The 27,097-nt window shown below is 41.2% G+C and overlaps 1 protein-coding gene across 50 annotated transcripts in view; it reads right to left on the reverse strand.

The window, feature by feature from the left end:
- The window catches only part of NEB (nebulin), a 204,642-nt gene that overhangs the window by 125,480 nt on the left and 52,065 nt on the right, over positions 1-27,097 (reverse strand). For all 50 annotated transcript variants that reach the window (XM_065561691.1, XM_065561706.1, XM_065561704.1 and 47 more), the window contains exons 42-55: positions 26,375-26,686; positions 26,023-26,229; positions 25,262-25,366; positions 17,411-17,518; positions 15,971-16,282; positions 15,539-15,742; positions 14,851-14,955; positions 13,737-13,844; positions 12,652-12,963; positions 11,145-11,348; positions 9,976-10,080; positions 9,762-9,869; positions 8,325-8,636; positions 27-230 (exon numbers count right to left, since the gene is read on the reverse strand). In XM_065561691.1, coding sequence (XP_065417763.1) covers positions 27-230; positions 8,325-8,636; positions 9,762-9,869; positions 9,976-10,080; positions 11,145-11,348; positions 12,652-12,963; positions 13,737-13,844; positions 14,851-14,955; positions 15,539-15,742; positions 15,971-16,282; positions 17,411-17,518; positions 25,262-25,366; positions 26,023-26,229; positions 26,375-26,686 — 2,706 coding nt within the window. The remainder of the gene's footprint in view (positions 1-26; positions 231-8,324; positions 8,637-9,761; positions 9,870-9,975; positions 10,081-11,144; positions 11,349-12,651; positions 12,964-13,736; positions 13,845-14,850; positions 14,956-15,538; positions 15,743-15,970; positions 16,283-17,410; positions 17,519-25,261; positions 25,367-26,022; positions 26,230-26,374; positions 26,687-27,097) is intronic.

Consider the following 27,097-nt stretch of genomic DNA (forward strand, 5'->3'; position numbering starts at 1 on the left):
TAATTGCAAATAAATAGAAAAGTCACCTGGTTCATAATTTCAGAATTGTGCTTTGCCAGAACCATTGGTAGAGAATCAAGCAGGCTATTAAATTTGATCGTGTCTGGGTGTTGCCGGTAGGTATGGTCACTCAGGATGTGGGTTGCTCTCTTATTCTTCTCATCATCCAGAGAGCCAACTGGGGACCAGCCAATGCCTCTCATCCACTGAAGATCTGATTTATATAAAAGCTGAAATAACAGAGGAAGACAAGACAGTTTGTTATTTTATTTAGACAACATGAATATTTTCTCTTCAAAGAAAAGCAGCACCACTTAAAGAGAGCCTCAATGTTTAATCAATATCTAATGACAACAGGTATTCACCTTGTAATCCTCTGATATGGCTATTTCTACAGTGATGGACTCTGAAACCCAAGGTGGATTCTGCCCACTTCAGTTAGTCCACAAAAATCTTACTTCATCCCCTGGAAGTTCTGTCTCAGTCAGGGTGGAGATTCATCTTCAACTGGCATGGAGATAACTTACACACTCAACGTGCATTTTGGGAATTAACAGCCATTTCTTTTCTTCTGCCAAATGTCACAGGTAAAGAGGCACTTCCTACCTCCTCAAGCTCTGGACATGTCACTTATACAGCCAAAATAGTAAATATTCACAGACATGATACTCAGATTGTCTTGCCCTCACTCTGCTCTATCGAGAGTTGAAATCCACTGCAGAAAATGTAACTTAACTCCAAACTGCACAAGAGAAGATCCATATTTAGTAAGGATGCAAACAGCAGGCTGCCTCTCGTTAATTCTGAGCTAATTAAGGCATCACTTCTATTGTCACGGTTCCAAAAATACCCGCATCACAGATATGGCAATTTCCTACAATCACCTTGGAAGACCTTTTCATATTTACTTTATATATTAGTGTGGGTTGGGACTGTATGTAACCTCTCTACGGGGGAGATGTGAGGAATGTCAGACCTGGGAATTCAAAGGACTCTATTGGAAGTGTGCCAGACATGCAGTGACTTTTGGGACAATAGGTGTTAAGTGGATTTCCTGTGGAGAGATTAATGCAAATTTTCCAATTCTGGCTATGCAAAAACTTTGATGCCGCACCCTCAGGAGAGAGTCCTGGTCTGTTGATTACCTATTCTAGAGACTGGCAACCAAAGGTCCAAGATGTACAAAGAAACAGCTGAACTGCCAGGTGTAGATTAATTTGCAACCCCTGGGGAAAATCCAATGGGATATGAAGGACTGGTACCTTCCTGAGCCAGGGGTTGGTGTTAGTGGGCAACCTGCAGTAAATTATTTAGCATGCACGTACATTCTTTATTGTTTTAATATGTTTTCTTTGTATTTGTCATAGCCCACGGGTCTCGAACTTGGGTCTGTAAGGTTTATAGGAACAGTCATGCTCCAACCCTCCATCTGGCAGCCTGCTGATGCTTGCTTATCTACCTGGAACCATGAAACCCAGCCTAGTTTGAGGATCCCCCCCTGCAGTCCAATTGGCAGAGTCCTGGATCGGGTGACTGGCCTGCTCATCTATTAACAGGAAACTGTCTGAGCAACTGGGCTCCACCCTGGTTTGGACTGGGTGCCTTGTGCTTCCTGCATCCCACATTTGATATCCTGGCATCCGGACCAGCCGTGATTTCTGGCATCTGATTCATGTTCTGACCTCCAGTTTGTCCCCCGCTACTGATCTCCTAGTATCCTGACACCGTTGACTCCTGTCTTGCGGACTTTGGCTCTGGCTACTAGGTCTAACCACCCACAACCCAGCGGTGACCGTAATGCTGTTACTTTATGAAAAAAATGTTCTTGCTTAGCAGGAGCTGTGTGGTAACTTATAACTGCAGGCAAAACACTGATCATAGAAACCTGGAGAGAAAAGAAAGCGCAGGAACTGGCCTTTTTAAGCAATCTGTCTTGCTGGGCATATAGGCATGTAGCAATGGTCCACCCCACACACACCCACATCATATATCATTTGAAAGTATGTTTAGATGATGTGGAGCTGTCAAGTGGTGTCATAAGCCTGTAGCTAAGGTGAAACAACAATAACCAAAATAACATTTTGCACAGTTCCAGAAACACTGCAACCTGACTAGGACCACATTTTTACGGATTGATTTAAACAACTTAATGTGGTTCTTGTTGGTCAAAGCTACCAAATGATAATGTATTAAAAGATTTTTTTTTATTGGTTTTGCACAGACAAGTATTTTTTTTAAAGAAATGGTGAAGATGTGAAGCATGTGACCAAAATGGCAAATATCAATATTTTGCAATACACAAACATGAAATGTTTTCACACTGCATATTCTTAATTGTCAAAGCATCTCACAAGTGATTATAATAGTTTCATACATTTCCAATTGAAATTGGCTGACCAGATCAGTCGCACACGGAAGGCTGTGCATCAGTAGCAGTAGATTGTATGTCTATAGTTTGTACTGGATAAAGGATAGATATAAATGTACATGAATTCCCAATTCCTTCTCCATTTGTAAGCTTTTGTACGTACAGTGTAGCATCTAGTCTGCCTGGTAGAAGCTTTTTATGTGTAACTGTCTATGTATGCAGTACTAGCCTTTGAAATAGTCTAGAAAATAACTTTTTAATTCAGTAACACTTACACACAGGTCAGTATTAGTGTTAGAGATGACAATACACACATTCATATTAGTAATGTGGAAAAGCTATTACAGAAAGAAGTGTTCTAGCAAGAAGTAGTGAAGACAAAGTCCACTAACAAGTTCTTGCCTCTGCACTGAAGAGGGATGAAGAGCATGTTACAGCTCTTAACACATGTCTTCAAAACTATGATAAATCCATTTGACCATGAATCACATCCAGATGTGCTTATCAACATATCTACTGAATTGCATGTAACATCAAATGCACAAGAGTCTCTGCTGAAAAGAGCACATGTTGGCAAAGAACAAATGGAGAGATCTGGGGGAAATGCTCTTGATTCTGAGGGCACATATAGCTTTGGCAGCCCAGCCAGGAAATCTGGCATCAAAAAATTTGCTGACATGGTGTAGATGACCAAATTTAAGCCCGGCAAGGGAGGGACAACTGCAGCAGCTATCAGTCCAAAAATTGCTTTCCAGAGTCTTGTCCTCAGCAAGATGCAGGGAAGACTTTTCAAGGGCAACTGATCTTAGTCACCCAACAGGATCTGTGCCTATGTACTTCTACCATTTTGATGGAACAATGAGAAGAACAGACCAAGCTAAATTAGGGCCACAGCTGGAAACTCAAGCTAAAAGAACCATGAGCTAAGAACGTGCAACAAGGAAACTGCAGTGTACATCAGAGATGCCACGGCTGTCATACAAATGATGGCTGGAGACAAATGCCACATAGTTGATAAATTGGCTTCTAAGAATATGAGCAGGTCCTAAATGGATTTGACACAGCTAATTCTGTAATTGAAGTCTTTGACAGATATGATAACTGTAACGTGTCAAAACTGCAGAAAGACTGTGTTGGACAGGATCTAAGGCTGGATACAAGGGAAAAAATTGGTTAATCACTTTGCAGTAACTGTTGTTCTTTGAGATGTGTTGTGCACATATACATTCCACAATAGGTATATATACTCCCAGTGCACTCGAGTCAAAGACGTTTACCAGCAGTACCACAAGGCCATGCATGTGACCATGTTCTCGTGTGCACTGCCTCCCTCTCCATTCCTTCACACTCCTATAAGCAATGACCCAAGTAGCAGGAAAGGCAGGAGGGTTGTGGAATGTCTAGGTGCACAACACATCTCAAAGAACAACAGTTCCTGCAAGGTGAATAATGCTTTTTCTCCTTTGAGTGATTGGACACATATACATTCCAGATAGGTGACTCAACAGCAGTTCCATTACAGGTAAAGGGACTTCTGATCATCTGAGCAGAAACAGTAGCAGCAACTTACCAAATTAGCATCATCACGAGAGCCTTGCATGATAGCACAATGAGTAGAAAAGGTATGTACAGATGACCATGTTGCTGCTGGGTACCGGAACTGACACAGGAGGGTAAGTGTTGGTTAGGCCTTTTAAAAATCAAGAAACAAGAGGGTGAGAGAAAATGGAAAACCTGTCTATTGGCAGGTGTACGGCCAAAGTAAAAAGCAGGTGAACTCCCACAGAACTATTTGAGGGGCCTGATGATTTCAGATGCAGGAGATACGCACCACGTACAAAACCTTAGTCTGAGGGTAATGTGGGATTGTGCCCAAATAGAAAAATCTCTTCTACTTTGATGTGTATGTGGTTCTAGTGGATTCCATTCTGCAGCTCACCAAAATGGCCCACATCTCTCAGAAACAGGTTTTCTTATGAGTATTCAACTAGAGATGATCCACACAGTAAGGTGGAGAGATTTGAGATTTGGATGAAGAGATCTGCCCTGCTTCTGTGACAGAAGTTCAGTACTTAGTGGTAGAATTGTCAATAAACTGATCAATAGGTGATGCAGATCCATGAACCAAAATTGTCTTGGCCATGTCTGTGCAACGTGGATTAATAATATTTGTTGTGCTTCAGCTTCATGCAGAAAAACCTCATGCACTTGTTGTTGAGGTTGGTCATGAATAAGTCTATTACTGGGTACCCTAGCAGCGAAAAACCTGGAGGAGAATGTCTTTCCTGATTGACTGCATGTGATGCTTTGTGTAAACCTAGCTAAGGGTGTCTACTAGGAGTGTATTTCTCACTCCTGCAAGGTGAAAAGCCTTACGGGAAACATTGCGATGAATACACAGATTCCAAAGGAGGAAGCCTCCTGGCACAGTTCAGACAAACTTGCACCTCCCTGTAGTGTTGTCTCGGAGAACTTCCACCACCTGGTTTTCAATGGAGGGAATAAATATCTCACAGGCCCAACAAATAGCTTAGAGTTCTAATACATTTATATTGAGGGAAATCTCCTGAGTTGACCAGGTTTTTCCTCCAGGGCTGGCCACAGACCGTGTTTCATTGCAGATACTTTTCTTCTTTCCTGGTCCGGTCAGTTCCTATATGCATTCTCTCCATCTCTTCTCCTTCTGAGAGTGCTCACGAAGCTGAAGCAGAACAAAGACCTTGTGTCTGAGGTTGACCAAGATATGGACAAATTATAGAAAGTCCAGAGAAGAGCAACAAAAGTGATTAAAGGTCAAGAAAACATGACCTATGAGGGAAGATTGGAAAAAAGGCATTTGTTTAGTCTGGAGAAGAGAAGACTGAGATGACAACAGTTTTCAAGTAGATAAAAGATTGTTAAAAAGAGGAGGGAGAAAAATTGTTCTCCTTAAACTCTGAGGACAGGACAAGAAGCAATGGGCTTACATTGCAGCAAGGGCATTTTACGTTGGACATTAGGAAAAACTAGGGTCAGGGTGGCTAAGCACTAAAATAAATTCCCTAGGGAGGTTGTAGAATCTCCATAATTGGAGATTTTTAAGAGCAGGTTAAACAAACACCTGTCAGGTCTGGCCTAGATAATACTAGTCCTGCCATGAACACAGAGGACTGGACTAGATGACCTTTCGAGGTCCCTTCCAGTCCTACAATTCTATGGTTCTATGTCTCCATCATCCTTTGGTGGAGGCTTGTTACCAAAGTCATGGTCTGTTCAAAGAGAAAAACAGAAACCTTTTGCACACATTCTTCAGGACCACCCACCCACCTGTAAAGTAAAGCAAAGCACTCGAGCATGTATGCAAATCTGCATGTTCGGATGGTGCCTGGAAGGATGATATACTGAATGAAGCCAAGCTTGCAGATAGAAAAGGTGAAGTCTGGCATGCAGAATGATGTACATTTATGAGGCCCAGGAACAGAAAACAGCTATGCACTGTTGTCATTGTGCTGAAGCTGAGGGCATTGGTAAGGGTGGCTATAGACTGATGCTTCTCCCTTGATAGATAAGCTATGGTTATTCCAGCATTGAGCTCTGCTCCTATAAAGTTATGCAGTTACTGGGTTGTAACTGAGATTTCTCCAAATTAATTTCAGATCTAGATGAGAGAATATTTGTCTGATGACTAGGACCCAGATGCTTGATGATGCCTGGATCAGCTAATCATCCAGGTAAGGAAATATTTGAATGCCCAAATGATAGAGATGGCTGTTACTGCTGACATGCATTTGGTGAAGAACCTCAGGGCTGATGATAAACTGAAAGGGGTCACCGTGTACTAGTAGTGGTTGGTGCCTCCCACAAATCAAAGGTACTTGCTGTGGGAGAGATGTATTGCCACATGGATGTATGCATCTTGTCAGGCACCATACCAGTCTCCAGGGAAGGGATAATAGAAGTAAGGGGGACCATCCTGAGCTTGATCTTTTTGATTAAATAGTTCAGCTTTCTTCAGTCTAGAATGAGATGGAGGACCTCAGTTTTTTTGGGACTGAGAAGTACTGAAAATAGAAGCTTTTTCCTCTGGTAGTAAGGTACTTTCTCTGTGGCTCCCAATTCTAGAAAAAAACACGATTCTTGAAGTAACATGGTGTCATGAGAGGAGTCCATGAAAAGGGACAGAGAAGGTGGTTTGGGAAAAGGAATGGAAAGGAACAGGATAACATAGCCCTTCTTTACCATGCTGCGTAGCAACTTGTCTGACATGATGTTTTCCCAAGCATAGTAAAAAAGGGATAGGTATGACCCAAAGGGAGGAGATATCATTAGTATGCTGACCTTGATCAAAAAGTCAAAACAACTGCTTTGAGGTCACAGATGTCTGGTAAGAATGGCCCACCACAGTAGAATATGGCAAGTGATATCTAGGAAGTTTGATCTCTTCTTAGTGGGATATTGAGGTCTCTGCTGGAAAAAGGATCTAGAATAATGCTGTGGCCTAAATTGCATCCTTTTTGTAGCTGAAGTGTAAAGGTTTGACAAGACAGCTCATTAGCAGCTGCTATCACCAGACAATCAGGAACTGAATGAGTAAAGAAATGCTCAAACCCTTCCTGAGGAACCTGGTACCATCTGTCCACTCACTTGGCCTTGGGAGTAAAGAAATTGGAGTCTGCCAGAGTCTTTGCTGGTTCTCTTGTTAATAAGAAAGGCAACACTTCCTGAAGTAGGAACCAATATGGCTTCTGGGTCTCTTAATGTCAAAAGAACCATAGTAATTAGGTCACTGATACAGAAGTTTAGTAAGGGAGCTTACTGCTTCAGAGAACTTGCCAAATTGGGAGAAAATGATGGACAAGCCATAACTTCTGCAGCCAGGAAGTTGGGAGCAGTGCTGTCTGACCAGAGCGAGTAAGAAAAGGAGACTCACAGAGACCTGAATTGTTTTGTGCCTCAATCTAACCATTGAAAAGGACAAGTCACTTACTAAACTCCCACATTAGAAGGACAGTTTTGAAGAGAATGTTAAAGATTTAGATAACTTTTTACATAGATAGACCAGCTATTGGATCACCATTGCATCATGGATGGAAAAATATGGATGATCAACTACTTCCTGTATGGTTCAAGGGCCCAATGGCATCTGAGCTTTTACAAGACCTTCTTTGTACATATGCCAATAGGGGTCCCTGCACAATCAGCTGTGTCTGTAATCAGAATAATCTACCCTGCACAGAACTGTACATGGCAAGGCAATGAAGACCATGATAACCCACACACTCTCAACAGAGACCATAACTATGAACAAGATGATGATCATGATTTTGATTAGAAATGTCACTAACACAACTACATTAAACCTGTAAAAATTATTAATAGATGTTTATCCTTTGATTGTTGTTGTGATGCTTTGAAGTGACAGAGAAATTCAATTTCATCTTGAAATAATGCATAGAGTTAAAATAACAAACAAAAGCAAATTATTTCAGAGTAGCTATTTTAACATGTTGATGGTGTCACTGTTTATCCCAGTTTCTGTGGTAATAGCACCGCTTGACAGCTCCACATCATTCCTCATCTTAAATTACACATAATACACTTTCAAATGATGTATAATGTGCATAGGTGTAGAGAGGATACCTTAAGTAGACCAAATTGGTGGAGTCTGACACTGACACTTGTAGGCAGGGAGGCCCAGTCAGTGGGGATTGAGATGCAGATTTCCATCCTAGAGAGGTGATGGGTGGGAGCCAGAAGCCTAAAGTGGCTGCCCCCTTGCTGGACCATGGAAGGGGAATACACGTGCAATTGACCTGAAACTGTGATAACCCACCAAGCTAGAATGCAGCAGAAAAGGTCCTTGCAGGATAAAAGAGTCCAGAATTGCAGCCCTTAAATATGTTTTTTGACATTGGAGCAAAAATATATTTAATAAAAACACTTCCATTTTCACAACGCTGGTAAAAGTAGGACTTACATCACTCTGAAGATCATAAGTTTTCCTGGCATGTACAACATCATTCTGGTCTGGTAGACATGTCCACTGGTGCAGAGGATGTCTATAATCAACTTCACTAACCAGTTCCTGACACTTCTTGGCAAGTACAATTCCCAGCATATCCACGGGAGTATTATACTTGGTCTTCCATTTCTCAAAATCTTTCTTATATTCCCTGTCACTCTGGATCTTGGCTACATGCATAGACCACACCATCTTCGGATCATCTTGGATGTTGCGGGCTCCCACATGGTGGCCCAGCTGTTTGCGATATCCTTCTTTGTATTTGTACTGTAGGCAAAAAAAAAGTTTAATAAGTAAGATTCAGGGGTGGGGGCTAAGAAAACATCCTATAATCCTATAGCAACTCCCTGGAGGACTTCATCATGAGCTCGTAGGGCTCCCTGCACTTAAAAAAAAAGTTTAGACACAAGAGTTCCTTAAACATGGAAGTAATAAGATGTCTTTCTGACTAGGTCCTTTGAGTGTTTGGAAAGGAAAACTACAGCTTCCTCTGCCTGAGACATTGTATGGAAGTTATTTCTAATTCCTTGGTCAGGCTCCCCTGAGATCAGAAGTCAGATTCTCTCTATGAGGTGCCCATCAGTTACTTCCTCAGATAACAGCCTCAACCTTGTTAAGATGTTCTTAAACACAAAGTGCTTTATTGGCAATTTTACAGAAACAACAAGAAAATTAAAATGCAACAGATAAAAACAAATATGCCTAGCAAATTTATTAGAAAATATTGTTAAATAGGTTCTAAATTTGGTTATTAAGTATCAAAATATTACATAGACCGTCAACATACTACAATAATAGTTCAGCCTGACAGTCTCGGAGAGGAAAAACTTCTCCCTGTGACTGGATAAGCCATTGTACATGGTCATGGCCATGTCAATTTCTCAACTAGTATTTAGCCTAATATTCAGTCCAATTCGTTTAATGCTTTTGCATAAAGTCTACTAGTTAACAAGGTGAAACACACTTTTTTCCAAACGCCAGTTTCAATTAAGTGGATTTGTTACTGGAAAGGTCTGACAGACAGTATTGGAAGCTTTCACTACAACAAAAAGATTATTTCAGCTAAAAATATTGACAAGCAATTATTAAATAGGAGGCATTAGTTAGAATCAAAACTGGACAAGATGTCTTCATTTGTCACACCTCTCAAGCCATCAAACAGAGATCCTCAAATAGACAACAGATACTGTGAGTGGAACCTTGCCACAGATAAAGTAAGTACAGACCTACAGGAACTGTAATGAAGATTTATTCCAGTTGCACTCCTATTTATTGTTTGGAAAGTGTGTTTGGAAAGTGTGTTACACGATTGTGTTGATGAAACATGCCCTTAACTGCCCACTACAATATTGAGACCTCAAACTGAGAGGAGAAGGGTCCAAGGTTACTTACCTCACTTGCAATATCTCGGGAGGCTTTAGCTGCCCTGATTGGAATGGCATCTACCCTTAGATCATAGCCTTTCTTCTTGTTCTCTTCCATTGCAAGTCTGTACAGTTTCTAAAATCATAATAAATATTCATTACATTTCAGAAATAATACATTTTCTTTTCATCTAAATATTCTCACATACTGCCTTTTAATTTTTAAGCAAGGCATCACCTACCTCACTGTAATTCAATTTGTTCTGCTGCGCCAGTAAAATATCAGGAGTATCTGGCATCATGTGGATACTAGTTTTGTCTTTATTCCAAGCTTCTGTATATGAGCGCTGAAAAGCAAACAGCAAATGTAATAAGATGTTGGAATTATGAAGACTTCAGTCATTATTCAGGTAAGATATAATTCTGACTGAATAAGCATGATCAAGATCAGCAATCCTAAGAGTTTCATGCAGTCCAGAACAACTGTAACTAAGACTAAAATAACAACAGAAGTTCTCTTGTTTGCACTGACCTAGAGACTCACTCCGCAAGTCTGCTCAGTGAGTTTAGTGAGACTTTTGCATAACATAACACTCGAGAGGTGAAATCTTGGCTCATTGAAGTCAAATGGGAATTTTGCCATTGACTTCAATGAGCCAAGATTTCACCCAGAGTGACTAATCTAGAGTAAATCACAGTAAATAAAGCAAGCATTACATATAACCAAATGCATTTTTTCCTTTATATTTGACAATGACAGTTCAGCTTCAATTATTTAATACTTCATGATTAACTGACAAATAACCTGTTAGGTATTTTGGAATTATGATTAAGTCTTTTAAATATGGCAATTCACTGTAAACTCTGCCAATAGGTCAGAGAGATTGGAAGTAAGGGTACGGATACTATGTTTTGAGAAGATAAAGAAATGCAAATTAGCACAGATCTATTGAATCTTGAAACTTTCTGGGTAATAATTCACCTGACATTTATATGAATATCTTTGCTAGGTATAGCTGGCCAATTGTCTGTACAATCATGATAAATAATCGCTCCCCTCCTTGAAAAGGAAATATACAGCTTAGCTCTTTACATTAATTATTTTGTAACAACATAAAATAACATGTGAAAACATAAAGCTAATCTCTTATTAAACCACTTTTTCATGTTTCTGATCTTAAACATAAGCAACTATTAAATATATTTTTTAAAATATACCTTAACTATGTGCTAGAAACTCAAAATACAAAACAAAAGTAGTCAGTTATAATGGAAATAAATCCCTGGCATTCAATGAAATGGCTATAGTATTGTAATGTAAACTTCCTTATTTTCTTTTAAGAAAAAACACTTTAGCATCCAGAAAAACTATACTGTTTTAATTCTAATGGCAAATAAATAGAAAACTCACCTGGTTCATAATTTCAGAATTGTGCTTTGCCAGAACCATTGGTAGAGAATCAAGCAGGCTATTAAATTTGATCGTGTCTGGGTGTTGCCGATAGGTATGGTCACTCAGAATGTGGGTTGCTCTTTTATTCTTCTCATCATCCAGAGAGCCAATTGGGGACCAGCCAATGCCTTTCATCCACTGAAGATCTGATTTATATAAAATCTGAAATTATAGAGGAAGACAAGAAAGTTCATTATTTTATTTATTTAGACAACATGAACATTTTTCTTCAATGCAAAGCAGCACCAATTAAAGAGATTCTCACTGTTTAATCAATATCATATGATAACAGAGGTTATCACCTCACAGCCCTCTGACAGGACTAGTTCAACACTGATGGTATATCTGTGCTGCAGTGTAAGCCCAGGGTTCAAACTCAGGCTCAACCCCCCCGCCCACCGTCTGGTCTACACATAAATTGCACTAAACCAGGACTCGGACCCCGGTCCCAGGACCCCAAAGGAGTGGAGGTTCCAAGCCTGAGTCAAGCCTGGACCCACAGTTCAATCCCTATTGCTTTGCAATGTAGACTTGTGCTCTGGGAGTCCACCAAAAGTATCCTTCAATCCCAAGGACCAACTTTCTTTGTTCTCAGGACAGTCAACTTTGGTGGACAGTCAAGTTTTCCCACAGCACACCACAAGGGTTGGAGAGCATGTTTTTGGAGAGCATTAGGAAGTCTTAGATATGAGTGGCTGTACTAGTGCCTCCACACCACAGCATAGACACTAGAACACCAGGTTGGCACCCAGGGTTCAAAAATTCCTAATCTGGGGATACAAATGATTGTAAATTCCCAAGCCCTAAATCAAGAAACCCAGGGTCTGCTAACTCGAGCTGTACAAATCTGGGCTTACGTTACAATGTAGACATGCCCAAACAGTCTCTGAAACCAAGGGTGATTCTGCCTATACTAGTTACTCCACAGAAATCTTACTCCACCTGCTGGAAATTCTGTTTCTGTCAGGATGGAGATTCATCTACAACTATAATGGAGATTACCTATACGTTCAATGTGCATTTCAGGAATTACAGCCATCTCTTCATCTGGCAAATGTCACAGATGAGGATGCACTTCCCAGCCCCTTTAGCTCTTGACATGTCACTTATACAGCCAAAATAATAATTATTTAAAGACATGAAATTCAGATTGTCTTGCCCTCGCTCTGCTCCAATCCACTGTTCAAATCCACTGCAACAAACTTAACTCCAAATTGCTCAAGAGGAGATCAGTACTTAGTAAGGATACAAAAAGTAGGCTGCCTGCTGCTAATTACTAACCTGTAGAAGAGTTCACTTCTATTGTCACTGGTCTGAAAATACCCACCAATCCAGTATGTAAAGGTCTTTGCAGGACAAAAGAGTCCAGAAATATAGCCCTTAAATATGTTTTTTGACATTGGAGCAAAAATATATTTAATAAAAACACTTCCATTTTCACAAAGCTGGTAAAAATAGGACTTACATCACTCTGAAGATCATAAGTTTTCCTGGCATGTACAACATTGTTCTGGTCTGGCAGACATGTCCATTTGTGCAGAGGATGCCTATAATCAATTTCACTGACTAGTTCCTGACATTTCTTGGCCAGCACGACTCCCAGCATGTCCACTGGGCTATTATACTTGGTCTTCCATTTCTCAAAATCTTTCTTATATTCCCTGTCACTCTGGATCTTGGCAACATGCATAGACCACACCATCTTGGGATCATCCTGTATGTTGCGGGCTCCCACATGGTGGCCAAGCTGTTTGCGATACCCTTCTTTGTATTTGTACTGTTGGAAAGAAAGAAAGAACAAATGATGCTTTTTCAGATTCAACCTAGAAATGCTACCTTTGTAAAAAAACTGTTGGTGAAACTCCTTAGTTATTATAACATACTAAGAACCTAATCTTATGAGGTGATGATTGATTCCTATAAATAGCTGAGCATCCTTAATCCCACTGTAGTAGAAGATATAGCTCTTATAATTTCATAGGATGGGGTTCACAGCTTTTGCAAACCCTTCCTCATCTATGTAGTCCCAATTTATGTGGTGAATTCCACTGGACTTAGTGTACTTCATTGGGAATATTCACATACAGGTTTGTGGGATCCAGGTTATACTTAGCAAATAACAGTCCATGTAATGGTTAATTCCAGGTTTGATATGAAATATTAAATCTGAATTCAAACTCTATTTCAGTGAGTGACATATTCATCTTCAAACAATTACATGCAACTCCATAGCACAGTCTAAGTCACTGATGGACGATGTCAATTTTCAAATGAAATAAAATGTCAATGTCATCCACAAAATTTCAATCATAAACTGGGTTTAAGTGATCTATATAGTAGCAGACTGAAAAAAACAAACACAATGTATTGTTGGGTGACTAGCTTTGCATTGAAGCATCCAGTGTATGCCTTCTTTTCTTTTTTGAAAGACAGAAAGACCTTATCTCACTGACACCAGTAGAAAGACTCCCATTGATTTCAATCAGCACTGATTCAGCCCCATAGTGCTTAACCACACTGTCTGTTATTTTAGTTTAGTAAGACTCTTACTTCACTTGCAATGTCTCTGGATGCCTTTGCTGACTTGAGTGATATGGCATCACAAGGAAGTTCATAGCCTTTCTTCTTCAGTTCTTCATATCCTAACTTGTAGAGTTTCTGTTGAGATAAGTTTGCAATAATGATTGCAAGCACACTTTGCAGAAAAGTATTCCAATGTTGATGTTTGGAGAGAAAGGAAATGCTATGTATTTTACACATAGTTCAAGAACTGAATTCCAATTTTTTACATTGTGCAGAAAACAAGGGTGGATTTATCAAATGGAGTTGGTTACTACTAATTTTCAATTGCCAATGCATGCTAGCCGAGCTATCGTGTTTTTAAATTAAAAAGCACATTTTTAGGACTCTGAGATGGCTTTCTTGGTGCTAGAAATTAGTCAAAAGTCTTGCGTGATATTCTTGCTACAGAATATTTTCCACCACCAAACTAAGGGTGGAAATTATTGCATAACTGCAGTAGATTGACTGGGGAGAGGTAAATAAAAGTTTTTGGTTGCAACTCATTTGCAACCAATACTGTCATTACTTTACATATGTAATCTGATTAATAAACATTGCTCCAGACCACAGTGGCATGGACTTCTGAGAAGGTCAACAATGCATATTTTCTGACTCCCCGTGTGTCTGTTTTCAACCTATCATGACCTCTCCTCTTGAATACTAGTGATAAATCTTTTTGGCATTTCTTTCTTATGTTCCATGACAAAGGAGAATTTGACAAAAAATGGTGCTCTACAATTCTAAAAATTCAACTCACTACAATTAGACATTATCCCACACAGGTTACTAGACTAATTACATTTTATTGGAGAGGTATCTAAGATGTTGATTTGAGCATAGGGATGAAATGGACATATCTAAAGATAGCAACCTCCTACTGCATGCTTTGTTGAGATTTTTCTTGTAATCTAATAACTGCCATATTGGCTCCCTCCACATAACAAGTTTACTAGAAAAAAAACATGGGTATGTTAAAGGTTGTAAGAATTCAAGAGTTCCAGAATAAATTCTGAAGGACTTTACTGCAATTTAGACTGCATTCATGAAGTGAATTTTCAAATCATGAGCTCGAACATCCAGTGTAGTATGGAATCAAACTTACATCACTTGTATTGATTAAGTTTGCTTTAGCCAAAAGGATTTCAGGAGTGTCAGGCATGATGTGAACGTGAGTTTTGTCCTTGTCCCATGCTTCTCTGTAAAGTCTCTAGAAGGAGAAACAAACAAGAACAGTGTGTCTAATAGAATCTTCATATAAATAGCAGATTTCATTCAGCTTCACCTTATGTCTTTAACAGCAATACAAGAACATGTCACGCAAGTATCAAGTGTGGGACATATAAATGGTACTGGATGGATAGTTGAAGAAAATAATGCATGAATCACTTAGAGTTCTATTTAAATACAATTGTTTGCATCCCTTTTGTATGTGGAAGGCCAAAGAGTCATCATTATAGCAGTCCCATATACAGCATAAGGTTAAATATGGGTAAAGACATTATTTATGATCAACATTGAATAAGTTCTGTAGATAAGCCACGATAATCTCCTGAATCACATTTGGGACTTCTTGACAGCTGAACTCAAGATGCCAAATGGACCAAAAATCACAGACATCTGACATTTTGCTAAACAAACAACTATGACCAACAATTTGAACATTTATTTTTTAAAGTCATATTAGTCACTGTTAACTCAAATTATATTAATTTTAGCATTATATAAGAGGTTGAAATAAATTACAAGTTCATTTATCTGTTCAATTAAATGTTCAGCCTTCAGAAACTTACATCACTCCTATTTTTGGCATTAGACTTTGCCAAAACTATGTCCATGGCATCAGCGATACTTGTGAATTTAACAGTGTCTGGTGGCTGGCGGTATTTCTTCTCACTCAGGATTTCTGAAGCTTTCTTGTTCTTTTCTGCCTCCAAAGAGCCAGAGGGGATCCATCCCAGGCCTTTAAGCCACTGAAGATCTGACTTATATAAATTCTGTTAAAGAACCAAACAAATCAGGGAAAGTCATTCGCTTGTCTGCATCAATGAACTATGTTAAAAGATTAACTGGCAATTAATAGAGCTTGTTTAGCTATGATCTGTATTGCTGGAACTACAAGTGGAAATGTCATTTCTGCTCTACAGGGACATCAGATTCTCTTCAATAATGAACATATCTTTCATAAATATAAAATAAATATATCAAGTAAAAAGGAAACTTACATCACTCTGTAGTTCATATACTTTCTTAGCTTGGATGATGCTAGTCTGGTCTGGCAAACTTGTCCACTGGTGTAGGATCCGTCTGTAGTCTACATCACTAACCAACGACTGGCATTTCTTAGCCAGTAGGATGCCCAACATATCCACAGGCATGTTAAACTTGGTCTTCCACTTCTCAAAATCTTTCTTGTACTCCCTCTCACTCTGCATCTTGGCTACATTCATAGACAACACAAGTTTGGGATCATCCTGTATGCTGCGGAATCCAATGTGATGTCCCAGCTGCTTGCGGTAACCTTCTTTATACTTGTACTAAAATCATAAAGATTGTGGTACTCAAATTAAGGCAAGAATGAGAAAATGGGGAAATAACAGCTTATCAGATACATTCACCAGCATGCCATGTATGCTGGCAGTTAGACTCACAAGCAAATTTGAACTTCTTGCTCTCTTGGATGCTAGAAGCTGAGCAGATCATTATGGTTTCACACTTAGGGGTCTAATATTCCCTTGATGTATGTGCATAACTTTGCTTGATGTTCGTGTTCTAGGAATGCCTTTGCTGCCGAAGGAATTGAGCCTTTGGACTCCGTAGGAAGAGCAGGCTGCTCATCTCTCAGAATGTCTCCTCCACTGCATGAATTACCAACTAACTACAATCTGGAGAGACCGCTTCCTCTTACTCCCAGGCAGAGACATAATCCAGTGTCTCAAGGGATAAAAGTCAGCATTGGAAAATGTAGGGTCCTGACTATCCAGAACATTTCCCTAAAAATTAGCAAACACCTGTCCTTATACACAGGCACTGCCCTGAGGTTGGGATGTGGAGCAGTGCTGGGCATGTGTCTGCCCTGAGACCTGTTCTACAGCTGCATGGTAGATTGACTCAGGGCGGTGGGAGGAGTTAGTGAGTCAAAATTTGCTGCTGCTCTAAAAACAGAGGAGGTAGCTCTGGGTAGTACAGGCTGCTCCCATGCCACATAGAAGCAGACGGCAAGCTTGGGGTCATGGTGCAATGATGTGAGAGCAATCTCTCTCCTACTCTCTTGTCAATGCTAAGAGAGTCTGTCCCACTGATTACACAGGGAGGAAAAAGAACAGGAGTACTTGTGGCACCTTAGAGACTAACAAATTTATTTCAGCATAAGCTTTCGTGGGCTACAGCCCACTTCTTCAGACGCATAGAGTGAGCTGTAGCCCACGAAAGCTTATGCTGAAATAAATGTGTTAGTCTCTAAGGTGCCACAAGTACTCCTGTTCTTTTTGCGGATACAGACTAACATGGCTGCTACTTTGAAACAGAGAGGAAAAGCTCTCTTAACGCTCTATCCCTTCCAGCACACCTTCGTAGCACAGGGATGGACCTGGCCCAATGAGGTTTATTAGACTGTGTCTGAGTGCATAAAATTCATCACAGATCGAATTGAAAATGTCACTTACATCACTTGCAATGTCCCTCGAAGCTTTGGCTGCTTTCACTGAAATGGCTTCAGGTGTGAGGTCGTAGCCTTTCTTTAACATTTCTTCCCAACCATGTTTGTACAGTTTCTAAAATTGAAAAACAGAGAGTTTTTTCCAAAACTCCCCTTGCATCTTTGTAAAAACAATACAAAAAGAACACATGTGTTTCAATATGCTGGCCCATTGCATAAACATGGAATCCAAGTCCAGAGTACTACGCTCCATTTTAACTCAGCACTTACTCAGGCAAAAGTTTTGCCCGAGAAAAGTGTGTGAGAAAATTGAGGGCCAGGTTGTGGCTGAGCCCTGCATGGATGCAAAAAGTGAGAGCACAAAGAATCCCATTCAGGGAGCAGGCTGCTCTTTGTTCATTACCCTTTCCCTACGAGCAGAGCGGGCCAAATATGCAGGACAGCATACACTGCACCCTCTGTGTGCCGGGGAGCATTTGGAAACATTGTTTTACGATAGTTACTGATACTTTCACTGCGGCAATGTGATCTGCACTGTCTAATGCAAGGCTGTGGCTACAATAGACCCTCGGGTAAGAACTTCAAGATTTGACACTTTAGGGGCAGTATTAGGGATTGTGTCTTTAACACATTATAGGTTTTTTCCACAAGTGCTTACTAGAGTACAAATAATCTGTTTGCAATGCTTGTTCTTACATAAGGAATAATTAATATTTAGGGATGAATTCATTCCCTTTGTCACTCCACCAAAGCAAATGGCATTACAGCAGGAAAGAATTTGATCCCCATCTATCATACCAGGTTAAAAATCAGAGTTCAGTTAGTACTTTCTTTGCGAGGCTAGCAGCACTGGATGCACCCTGAGAATGAAACAGTCCAAAAGCAAGGATGAGACACCCCAAATATCCTTTGTTCAGTTTAGATTATTTATGCTAATGCTTCATACCACACAAGTATGTTCTATATTGTTGGATAATTTGTAAAAACTAACAGGGCCAACATCCTCAGCTGATGTCCACTGTCATGTGGAGCTCCATCTCAGAGAACACATGCTGATTTGCACCAGCTGAGGATCAGGTCCAAGAAGCCTTAGTAATGTGAGACTTCGTTCTCTATTTTGCATACTTCTATAGTCCCTAGTGTCATAATGCCTCAAAATCTTTAATGTATTTATCTTCACAACACCCCTGTAAGATAGGAAAGTGCTATTATCCCCATTTTACATAGAGGGAAATGAGGTGGACAGGCTAATTCATATGTCCAAAACCACAAAGAAAGTCCGTGGTGGGGCAGAGATTTGAACCCAGGCTTCCCAACTTCTAGTCTAATGCCCTGAACACCAGCTCAACCTTCCTCACTCACTAATACTTTGCTGGAAAGTTTGGCCACTGGAGTGGAACTGAAGGAACTACTAATATTGGGTATGGATTTACAAATTTCCTATTAATAAGGATGTACTGTAGCTCTAAAAAAATGCAATCCAGTTGAACTATGCACATGTAGTTTAAAAACTTGGCACTTGGAGTTAATAGACCTGCCTCTAACTATCCATGGAAAGCAAAAACTAAGTAGTTTACGAAAAATCTCTACCACAGACTGTCACTCTCCTATATTTAGAAGGAAAATTAAGAAAGACAGTCAGAAAGAAAGGTGAAAACGACTGTAAATGCTTCATATTCTATGTGCCTGTTATATTTGGACTCAGCAGAGAAGGAGAGAGACAGACACAAAGGGAGCTGATAGAACACAGCTGTCTAGGGTTACCATACGTCCGGATTTTCCCGGACATGTCCGGCTTTTGGGGGCTCAAATCCCCGTCCGGGGGGAAATCCCCAAAAGCCGGGCATGTCCGGGAAAATCGGGAGGGAGGGCTCGGCCGGGGCCTCTTTGGCCGGGGCCGGTGCGGGGCCGGGAGCCGGGCCGGGCGCGCGGTGCCGGGCCGGGATCCAGGGGCGCAGTGCCGGGCCGGGGGCCAGGCCGGGCCAGGAGCCGGGGTCGCAGTGCCGGGCTGGGTGCAGGGCCGGGCAGGGAGCCGGGGGCGCGGTGCCGGTCCGGGCCCGCGGAGCCGGTCCGGGCCCGCGGGGCCGGGGAGCTGGTCTGGGGTCACGGGGTGCGCCGGGCCGCAGGGCCGCGAGCCGGTCCGGGGTCGCGGGGCCGGGCCGCAGGGGGCCAGCAGTGCTGGGCGGGCCGGGGGTGCTCGGCCGGGGCCGGCACCCCAGGGCCCGAGCCGACCCAGGCTGGAGCCGCCGGGGGGCCAGCCTGAGCCGCGCCTCCTCCCCCCACACTTCCCCTTACCTGCTTCAGGCTTCCCGCGAATCAAATGTTCGCGGGAAGCAGGGGAGGGGGCGGAGACTTTGGGGAGGGGGCGGAGTTGGGGCGTGTGGGGCATGGGCGGGGCCGGGGCCCCGTGGAGTGTCCTCCATTTGGAGGCACAAAATATGGTAACCCTACAGCTGTCTGCTATGGAGACTTTATTGTTCTGGCAGTAAAACTGAAACCAACACTAAGGTGAGACTTTGCACTGGGAATGCTAAACATTAAAAGAGGCAGACCATCTCATTCTCCACCCTACTTTAAAAAACTTCCCAAATTTATATACATCATCATTTACATGAAACACTATATAACCTAAACAACAACGAGTCTGGTGGCACCTTAAAGACTAACAGATTAATTTGGGCATAAGCTTTCGTGACCTATATAACCTAAATAGTGCGGGTGGACTACCACAGACTCTCAAATTGCAAGGGATTATTCTGCCCTGGAATAACAACTCACTAGCTAAACAATATATAAATTCAGGCATACAACTGGTTTTCGCACTCTCTGGAATAATATGGTGACAATGATGTGGCAGTGCCCTTCACAACAGGAACAGTTCGGGGTAAGGAATCAACTGGATCTGGTACCAAAGTTTCTTCCACCAAACTGTTGACATTAGGAGTTGTAATGGAAGGACGTTTGAAAGGAGGAACAGAAAGTCCTACTGGAACATCCCCCAACTCCAGTACTTGTCAAGACTGCAACTGATCCATATGTCATTTCCATAAAATACCACCAGTTCTACCACACACAAAACAAGTCCTGTGCATTTTACAAGTTCACCAGGTACCCGTTTCACTCCACAACTGTAGTTGCGAGTCTACACTGAGTCTCCTACTTGAAAAAAAAAGATGATGATGAGTCTCACATCATTAATCAATTTGCATAGATTGGGATTTGGCTACAGAGGAGGCAACATCAGGATGTAGCAGGTCCCAACAGGTACACAAAGATCACTTCAAGAGAAGAGTTGCAGATGACTCCTGGGTAGTAACACGTGTTGTGTTCCTGTAGACAAGCAAGAAATTATCCAGTTTCTGCTGATGACTCAAAATAGACTTGTTAGCTCTTAAGCAGGCCTCACATGACTGTAAAAGCATTCTGCAAGTCCATTTGTAGCAGGATGGTATGGAGCAGAACATATATGTGCTGAATTCCATTTGACGCTAGGAACCTCTGAAATTCTTCAGAGCAAAATTGAAGTCTGTTGTCACTCACCAACACTTCTAGTAAGCCAAATTGGCTAAACATCCAGAGATGTCCAATGGGTTTGGTAGCTGTAGTAGAAATCATTCTAAAATCTCTGGCCACTTTGAATACACACTGATTACGACTAAAGGTCTGGCAAAGTCCATGCAAATGTGTGTCCAAGGAGTCTGAGGCCCCAACCAAAGGTGTAAATGATCTGGGCCAGGATCATGCTGAATTTACTGACACATACTATAGCACTTCTCTTTCCTCTCAATGTCTTTGTCATCAAACAGGACTCCAGTCTATGGCCTTCACTCACACAATGCCAAAACGACCATCACAAAAACCAGAGAGTGAAGTTCCGGATTCCGAATTCCGGAATGATCACTCTTATTCTGCATAAGATGCAATTGTGATTCAGATATAAAACACACTGATGTGACGTAAACTGGGGATTCTTATGATCTAACACTGTACCTTGTAATACCATTCTCTTCACAAGAGAAAGCACATCATCCTTAGCGGTTTTTGTGTTGATGTCAGTGCTAGTGACGGGTAACCTCTCCATCAAATTGAGATAAAACATTTCATCTGACATTTCTTTGGGCTAATGGGAGCTTGGGCATGGCAGCCCATCAGCATTGCCGTGTTGAGTCCCTTTACAGAACTGAATAGTATAGGAATGAGCTGAAAGTAGCAATGACCACCATTGCATCCGAGCAGCAATTAATGATGGAATTCCATGTTTAGGTGCAAAAATTGAAAGTGACAGGAGATGATCCATCAGCAAGGTAAAATATCTACCATACAGATAGATATGGAACTTCCGAATTCTGAAGATAATGCTTAGAGCTTCTTGCTCTATTTGTACATAATTCTTCTCAAGCATAGTAAGCATTCGTGAAGCAAAGGCAATTGTTTTCTCCATGCCATCAGGAAAAATATGGGGAAAGAGCTCATACACTCAGATGGTGAAGCATTACAAGCCAATTGCAATAGTAGTGAGGCATCAAAGTGAATAAGAACTTTGGCTGATGTCAAGTTTCTTAGCTTCCTTAAACACACACACACACACACACACACACACACACACACACACACACACACACACAGAGTCTACTTCCATTTTTTCTTTGCTTGTAACACTTCATGTAAAGGTGCCAATACTGTCACCAGATTAGGCAGATTAGTAGTTAAGCAGCCCTAAGAATGAATGTAACTGACACATTCTCTGGAGTGGTGCGTGAAGAACCACCTTCTCTTTCTCTGGTGATTCCTTAAGCCTGTGGTATCAATTGCATGTGCAAGGTATTCAACTGAAGATTTGAAAACTCACATTTGTCTTGACATACTCTCAGTCCATGGCCTTCCAAACACTGCAAGACAACATCCAAATTTTGAAGATGGATCCTTTCCTCTGGATCCTTTCATGTAACAAGGATGTCATCCAAGTAGCACTGAACTTTGTTCAGTCCCTTCAGAATCTCATCCATAGCTTTCTGGGACAGGACAAATGCCTATGTGATACTGAAAGGCAACCTGTTACAACAAAATAAGCCTTTTTGCATGTTGATTGTGAGATATTTGTGAGATGTGGGATCAATCTCTATTTGTAGGTATGCATTGAGCAAATCCAATTTACTGAAACACAGTTCTTCACTAAGAGTAGCAAACAAATCTTCAATACGAGTTAGTGGACTACTGGTCTAAACATGAAACTGGATTCAGCATCACAAACGCCACAAATCTGGAAATGAGCCATCCTTCTTGATTACTTGTATGATGGGTGTAGCCAACTCACCATGTGAAATCTGTGATAAGACTCCAGTGTTCACTAAATGGTCCATATCAGCTTCTACTAGAGGCTTCAGAGTAGAAGGCACAACTCTGGGCTTGCAATATTTTGGCTGTCTATCAGACTTAATAATGAGCTTCACTGACGCATTGCTTATCTGTCCAAGTTCTTGTTCAAAGACTTTGGAGTGTCTGTCCAGTATTTCTTGAAGACTTTGAGGTGCTTTCATGGTCACCATGATCTCGGTCCAATTCTCCTTAAGCGTCTCAAGCCAAGATCTGCCAAATAATGGTGATAACTTTCCTTTGATTACATACAAGAGTAAAACAACTGATTGCCCATCTAGTTGAACAGGCACCCGGAATATCCCTTCTGTTACTAACTTTTCTCCAAAATAATACTTCAAAATCATGGAGGTTTCTTCCAGAGGCGCTTGTGACAATATCTGGTGATAGGTAGATGCAGAAATCAGTGAGATGGCAGCTCCAGTATCAAGTTCCAGTCTTGCAGGAAAACCTTCAATCAAGGGAGTAACCAAGATGCCATTTTTTACTCCAACTTCTGATAACATGTGTAGGGCTAGGTCTTGATCAGTGTCACTAGAACTCTTTTCTTTATCCACATTATGAATTTCCGACTTCGGTTCTTTCTGAAGTTCAATCTTCATAGATGTCTTCTTAGATCGATGGTTACTCTGGATTGCTAGTCACTGAACTGTGCAACAGGCCATGTCAATTTGTCCTTTCTTCTGGCACTTCCTGCAGGTAACCTGGCATGTCCAGCAATCCTTCTCAGCATGCGTAGTTTGTGCACAATGGCCACATGGAAATTTCTTATGTTCCCATGGTCCTTTGTCTTGCCAATGCAGGATGTGATCATCTTGGTTCACATTAAAGTTCAGAGAATCCTTCTCTGCAGTTTCCATGACAATAGCTACTTCAACAGCCATCTTGAAGCACTGACCCAGACACTAACTTTTTCTGGATCTCGTCATTACATAATCTAGAGACAAACTGGTCACACAGGGCATCAAACTGACAATACTCTAACAACTTCCTTAGAGCAGCAACAAACTGTGCTCCCAATTCTCCACTTTCCTGATGTCACTGATGGAACTGGTATTATTCCGCTATCATCAACGGGATAGGAGAAAAGTGTTCCTGTATTGCTGCAGTAATTGCAGCATATGTGGAAGTTCCAGGCACAGTTGGACACAACAGGTCACGCAGCAGTCTATATGCCTTTGGACCCATCACTGTCAGTAAGTCTGAAACCATTTGTCTGTCTGGAATGGTGTTGCAAGCAATAAATTGCTCAAAACATTCAAGGTACATTCATGATAAATGTCTATCAGGGATGGTCTAGATGGTATTTGGTCCTGCCATGCGGGCAGGGGACTGGACTCGATGACCTCTCGAGGTCCCTTCCAGTCCTAGAATCTATGAATCTATGATTTGTGGTTTTCATCAGACTCATCAACATTGCCCAGAAAAGTTGCCATTTTACTCTGCTCTGCTGTTGCACTTCACGCCTCCTGGACATCATCTCTGCCACAGTGAAATTCCCCCTTTTTTAAACTGTGCACTATCTGCCCTTGATTTCCCTTTGCTGGCTGTGTGCTTATACTGTAGAATGCAGAATTCTTCCTTTCAGCTCCCCTGCTGGCTGAAGACTCTCAGTGAAGGCTAAAGCTATCTCACATGCTGCCTTCTTCCAGTAGTCAGCCAAGATGGCTGCTTACATTCCCCTCACTGTTCTGTTTGGACAGCTCCAGCAGTAACTGCGACCCAGATCCTTTGTTCTATCTTTATTTGCCTACTTTCCCCTCTCTAGCTAGCTGGCTCACACTGTCCCAGCAGCAAAAAGCAGCAGTCTGTCACCTGGTGCCTAGAGGTGAACTTTCCCCCTTTTATACATATTATTATCTGCTATTTCTTCTCTTCAGGCAGTGGGAACAGAGGCTATTCGTGAAATATAAATTCCTCATTGCCAGTATGTTATATTTGAACCCAGCAGAGAGGGAGACAGACAAACAGACACAAAGGGAGCTGATGGAAACACAGCTGTTTGCTGTGGCGTCTTCATTGTGCTGGCACCAAAACTGAAATCAACATGAAGGTGAAGTTTTGCACAGAGAAGTGCTCAAAATTTAAAGCGACAGGACATCACAGTGCCCAGTGGGTCCATGATGATTGGTTGAGAAACCTGCACATAGTGGGTTTGGAATTTTATAACAAGGAATTTGTAACCTACTCTGACTGAGGCCATGAAGGACCCTGTACATCTCTGTGGGAGGTATAAAGAATGCACTAAGCCTTTTTCTGAGTTCACCTTGCTGAACAGGGCTAATATTTATGTTTAGCAAGAGTTTAGGATTAAATTTTCAGAAGCTCCCAAGTGACATAGGAGTTGAAGTCCCATCTATTTTTCATTTCCCTCTAGTTCATAACAAATATTTACTCTTAAATAACAGGACACCTTTCATTGAGGAAAACAGAACTAATATATTCAAAAATGAACTACAGTCTAAAGTATTTTAAAACTCTTTACCTGACTGTAATTTGCCATGTTCTGTCTGGCCTGTAGAATATCAGGTGTATCTGGCATCACATGAAGCTGAAGTTTATCCTTCTCCCAAGCTTGAGTGTACATATGCTACAGGAAAAAAAAAAAAGAGTACCAGATATGCTAATATGAATGATAGATAGATCTCTCTGTGTGTACTTTGTTTATGGACAGAGAGAGAGAGAGAGAGAGAGAGAGTTGCTGATTGTATTTATTTTTACTGACTTAATCCATGATTCAGGTGAATTAGGATCCTATCTTGCTCCCACTGAGGTCAATTCATCAGGCCCTTAATGAGCATTTCTAGCAATGACTATCAGTCTGTTCCACAGTCATTTATTTAAAGCCAGTGTTTCTCCTTAGTAAAGAGGGCAGGAAGAGACCTGTACTGACTAGACTTCTGAATGCTGTTATGGAAGCTTATAGTTCTCCTCCCACACCCCAGAATTAGAAATTAACATTTATATCATGCCAATGAGAATAAATGAGACTGTACAAGTAACAATGGCATGATCTAACCCTGAGAAAAATGGGAGAAGAAACTATTTAGCCAGTAATTGGGTGCTTGGATCTGGTAAAAGAAATCTGTAAATGGTTGGTTCTCTCACACCTTAAAAAGAAATTAATTATCCTGGCAAAGCAAGTTTGCCAGGGAAGCATGTGTTTTAAGCAATGTTGGAGAAAGGCAGTGATGCTGAATTACACAGTGATAGTTTACATACACAATTTTCACTGTATCCACTCACCTGATTCATCACATCTGCATTGTGTTTTGCTAGTACCATGTCCATGGAGTCACTCTGTTTTGTGAAGGGGAAAAGGCTTGGGTGCTGGCGGTAATTCCTGTCACTTGCAATTTCTGTGGCTTTCTTAGATTTCTCCACGTCCAGAGAACCAGCAGGGCTCCAACCAAGTCCTTTGTACCATTCATTGTAGTCCTCTTTGTACTTATTCTGTAAAACAGAAGACAAAAAGGAAAAACACATTTTACAAACTTCAGCAACTGAAAAATTCTCTTGTTGAAAAAAAAAATCTTCATACACAACTGAAAAAGTAGTATAGGCAGTGGCCAAATCAGAACAAAAAACAGTAACTTACATTACTCTGAATCCGATTCATGTTTCTGGTCAGTTCCACATTAACTGCATCTGGTAGGAGGATATATTTGTGCAGCAGGTGTTTGTAGTTCGTGTTGGTTATATTACCTTGTGCCTCCTTCGCTGCCCTGATACTTAATGTATCAGCAGGTGTATGGTAACTGGTCTTGCTGGTCTCATAGGCTTTCCTGTACTCACGACCAGACTGCATCTTAGCCACTTGCATAAAATGGACTAGTTTGGGATCATCCTGGAGGCTGCGGAAGCCTACAAGTTTCCCCTTATCCATTTCATAACCTAATTTGTATTTGTACTGTGAAGAAAACAGAACAAAAGGCCTTAAAACCACCTTGCCTATAACAAATCAAATTGAGAAAACAATTAAGCAACCTTTCCTCTGAGAAAAATCCATGTCCATTAGAAATACGCTATTTAAAAATCACTGTGGCAAACACAGCACCAGTAGCTTTTTCTACTTAACCTGATGCTAACCCTTGAAAAAACTCAGGGGTCCTACCTCTTTGAGCTTTATGAGGGACATTTTTAAAAGAATTGTCCTAAAAATCTTTTTCATGAAAGGGAAAGTTTCTTCATAATGCCATGCTCCCTGCAGTGCCTCATGTAGCCTCTGAGAGCAGCTGTTATTGAATCTCACTGTCATGGCATCACATACTTTGAGAAGATTGAGAGACTGATAAGAAACTAAGGAAGGCCCAATTTGCAG

This window comes from Chrysemys picta, chromosome 11, assembly GCF_011386835.1.
Source record: "Chrysemys picta bellii isolate R12L10 chromosome 11, ASM1138683v2, whole genome shotgun sequence".
NCBI lineage: Eukaryota > Metazoa > Chordata > Testudines > Emydidae > Chrysemys > Chrysemys picta.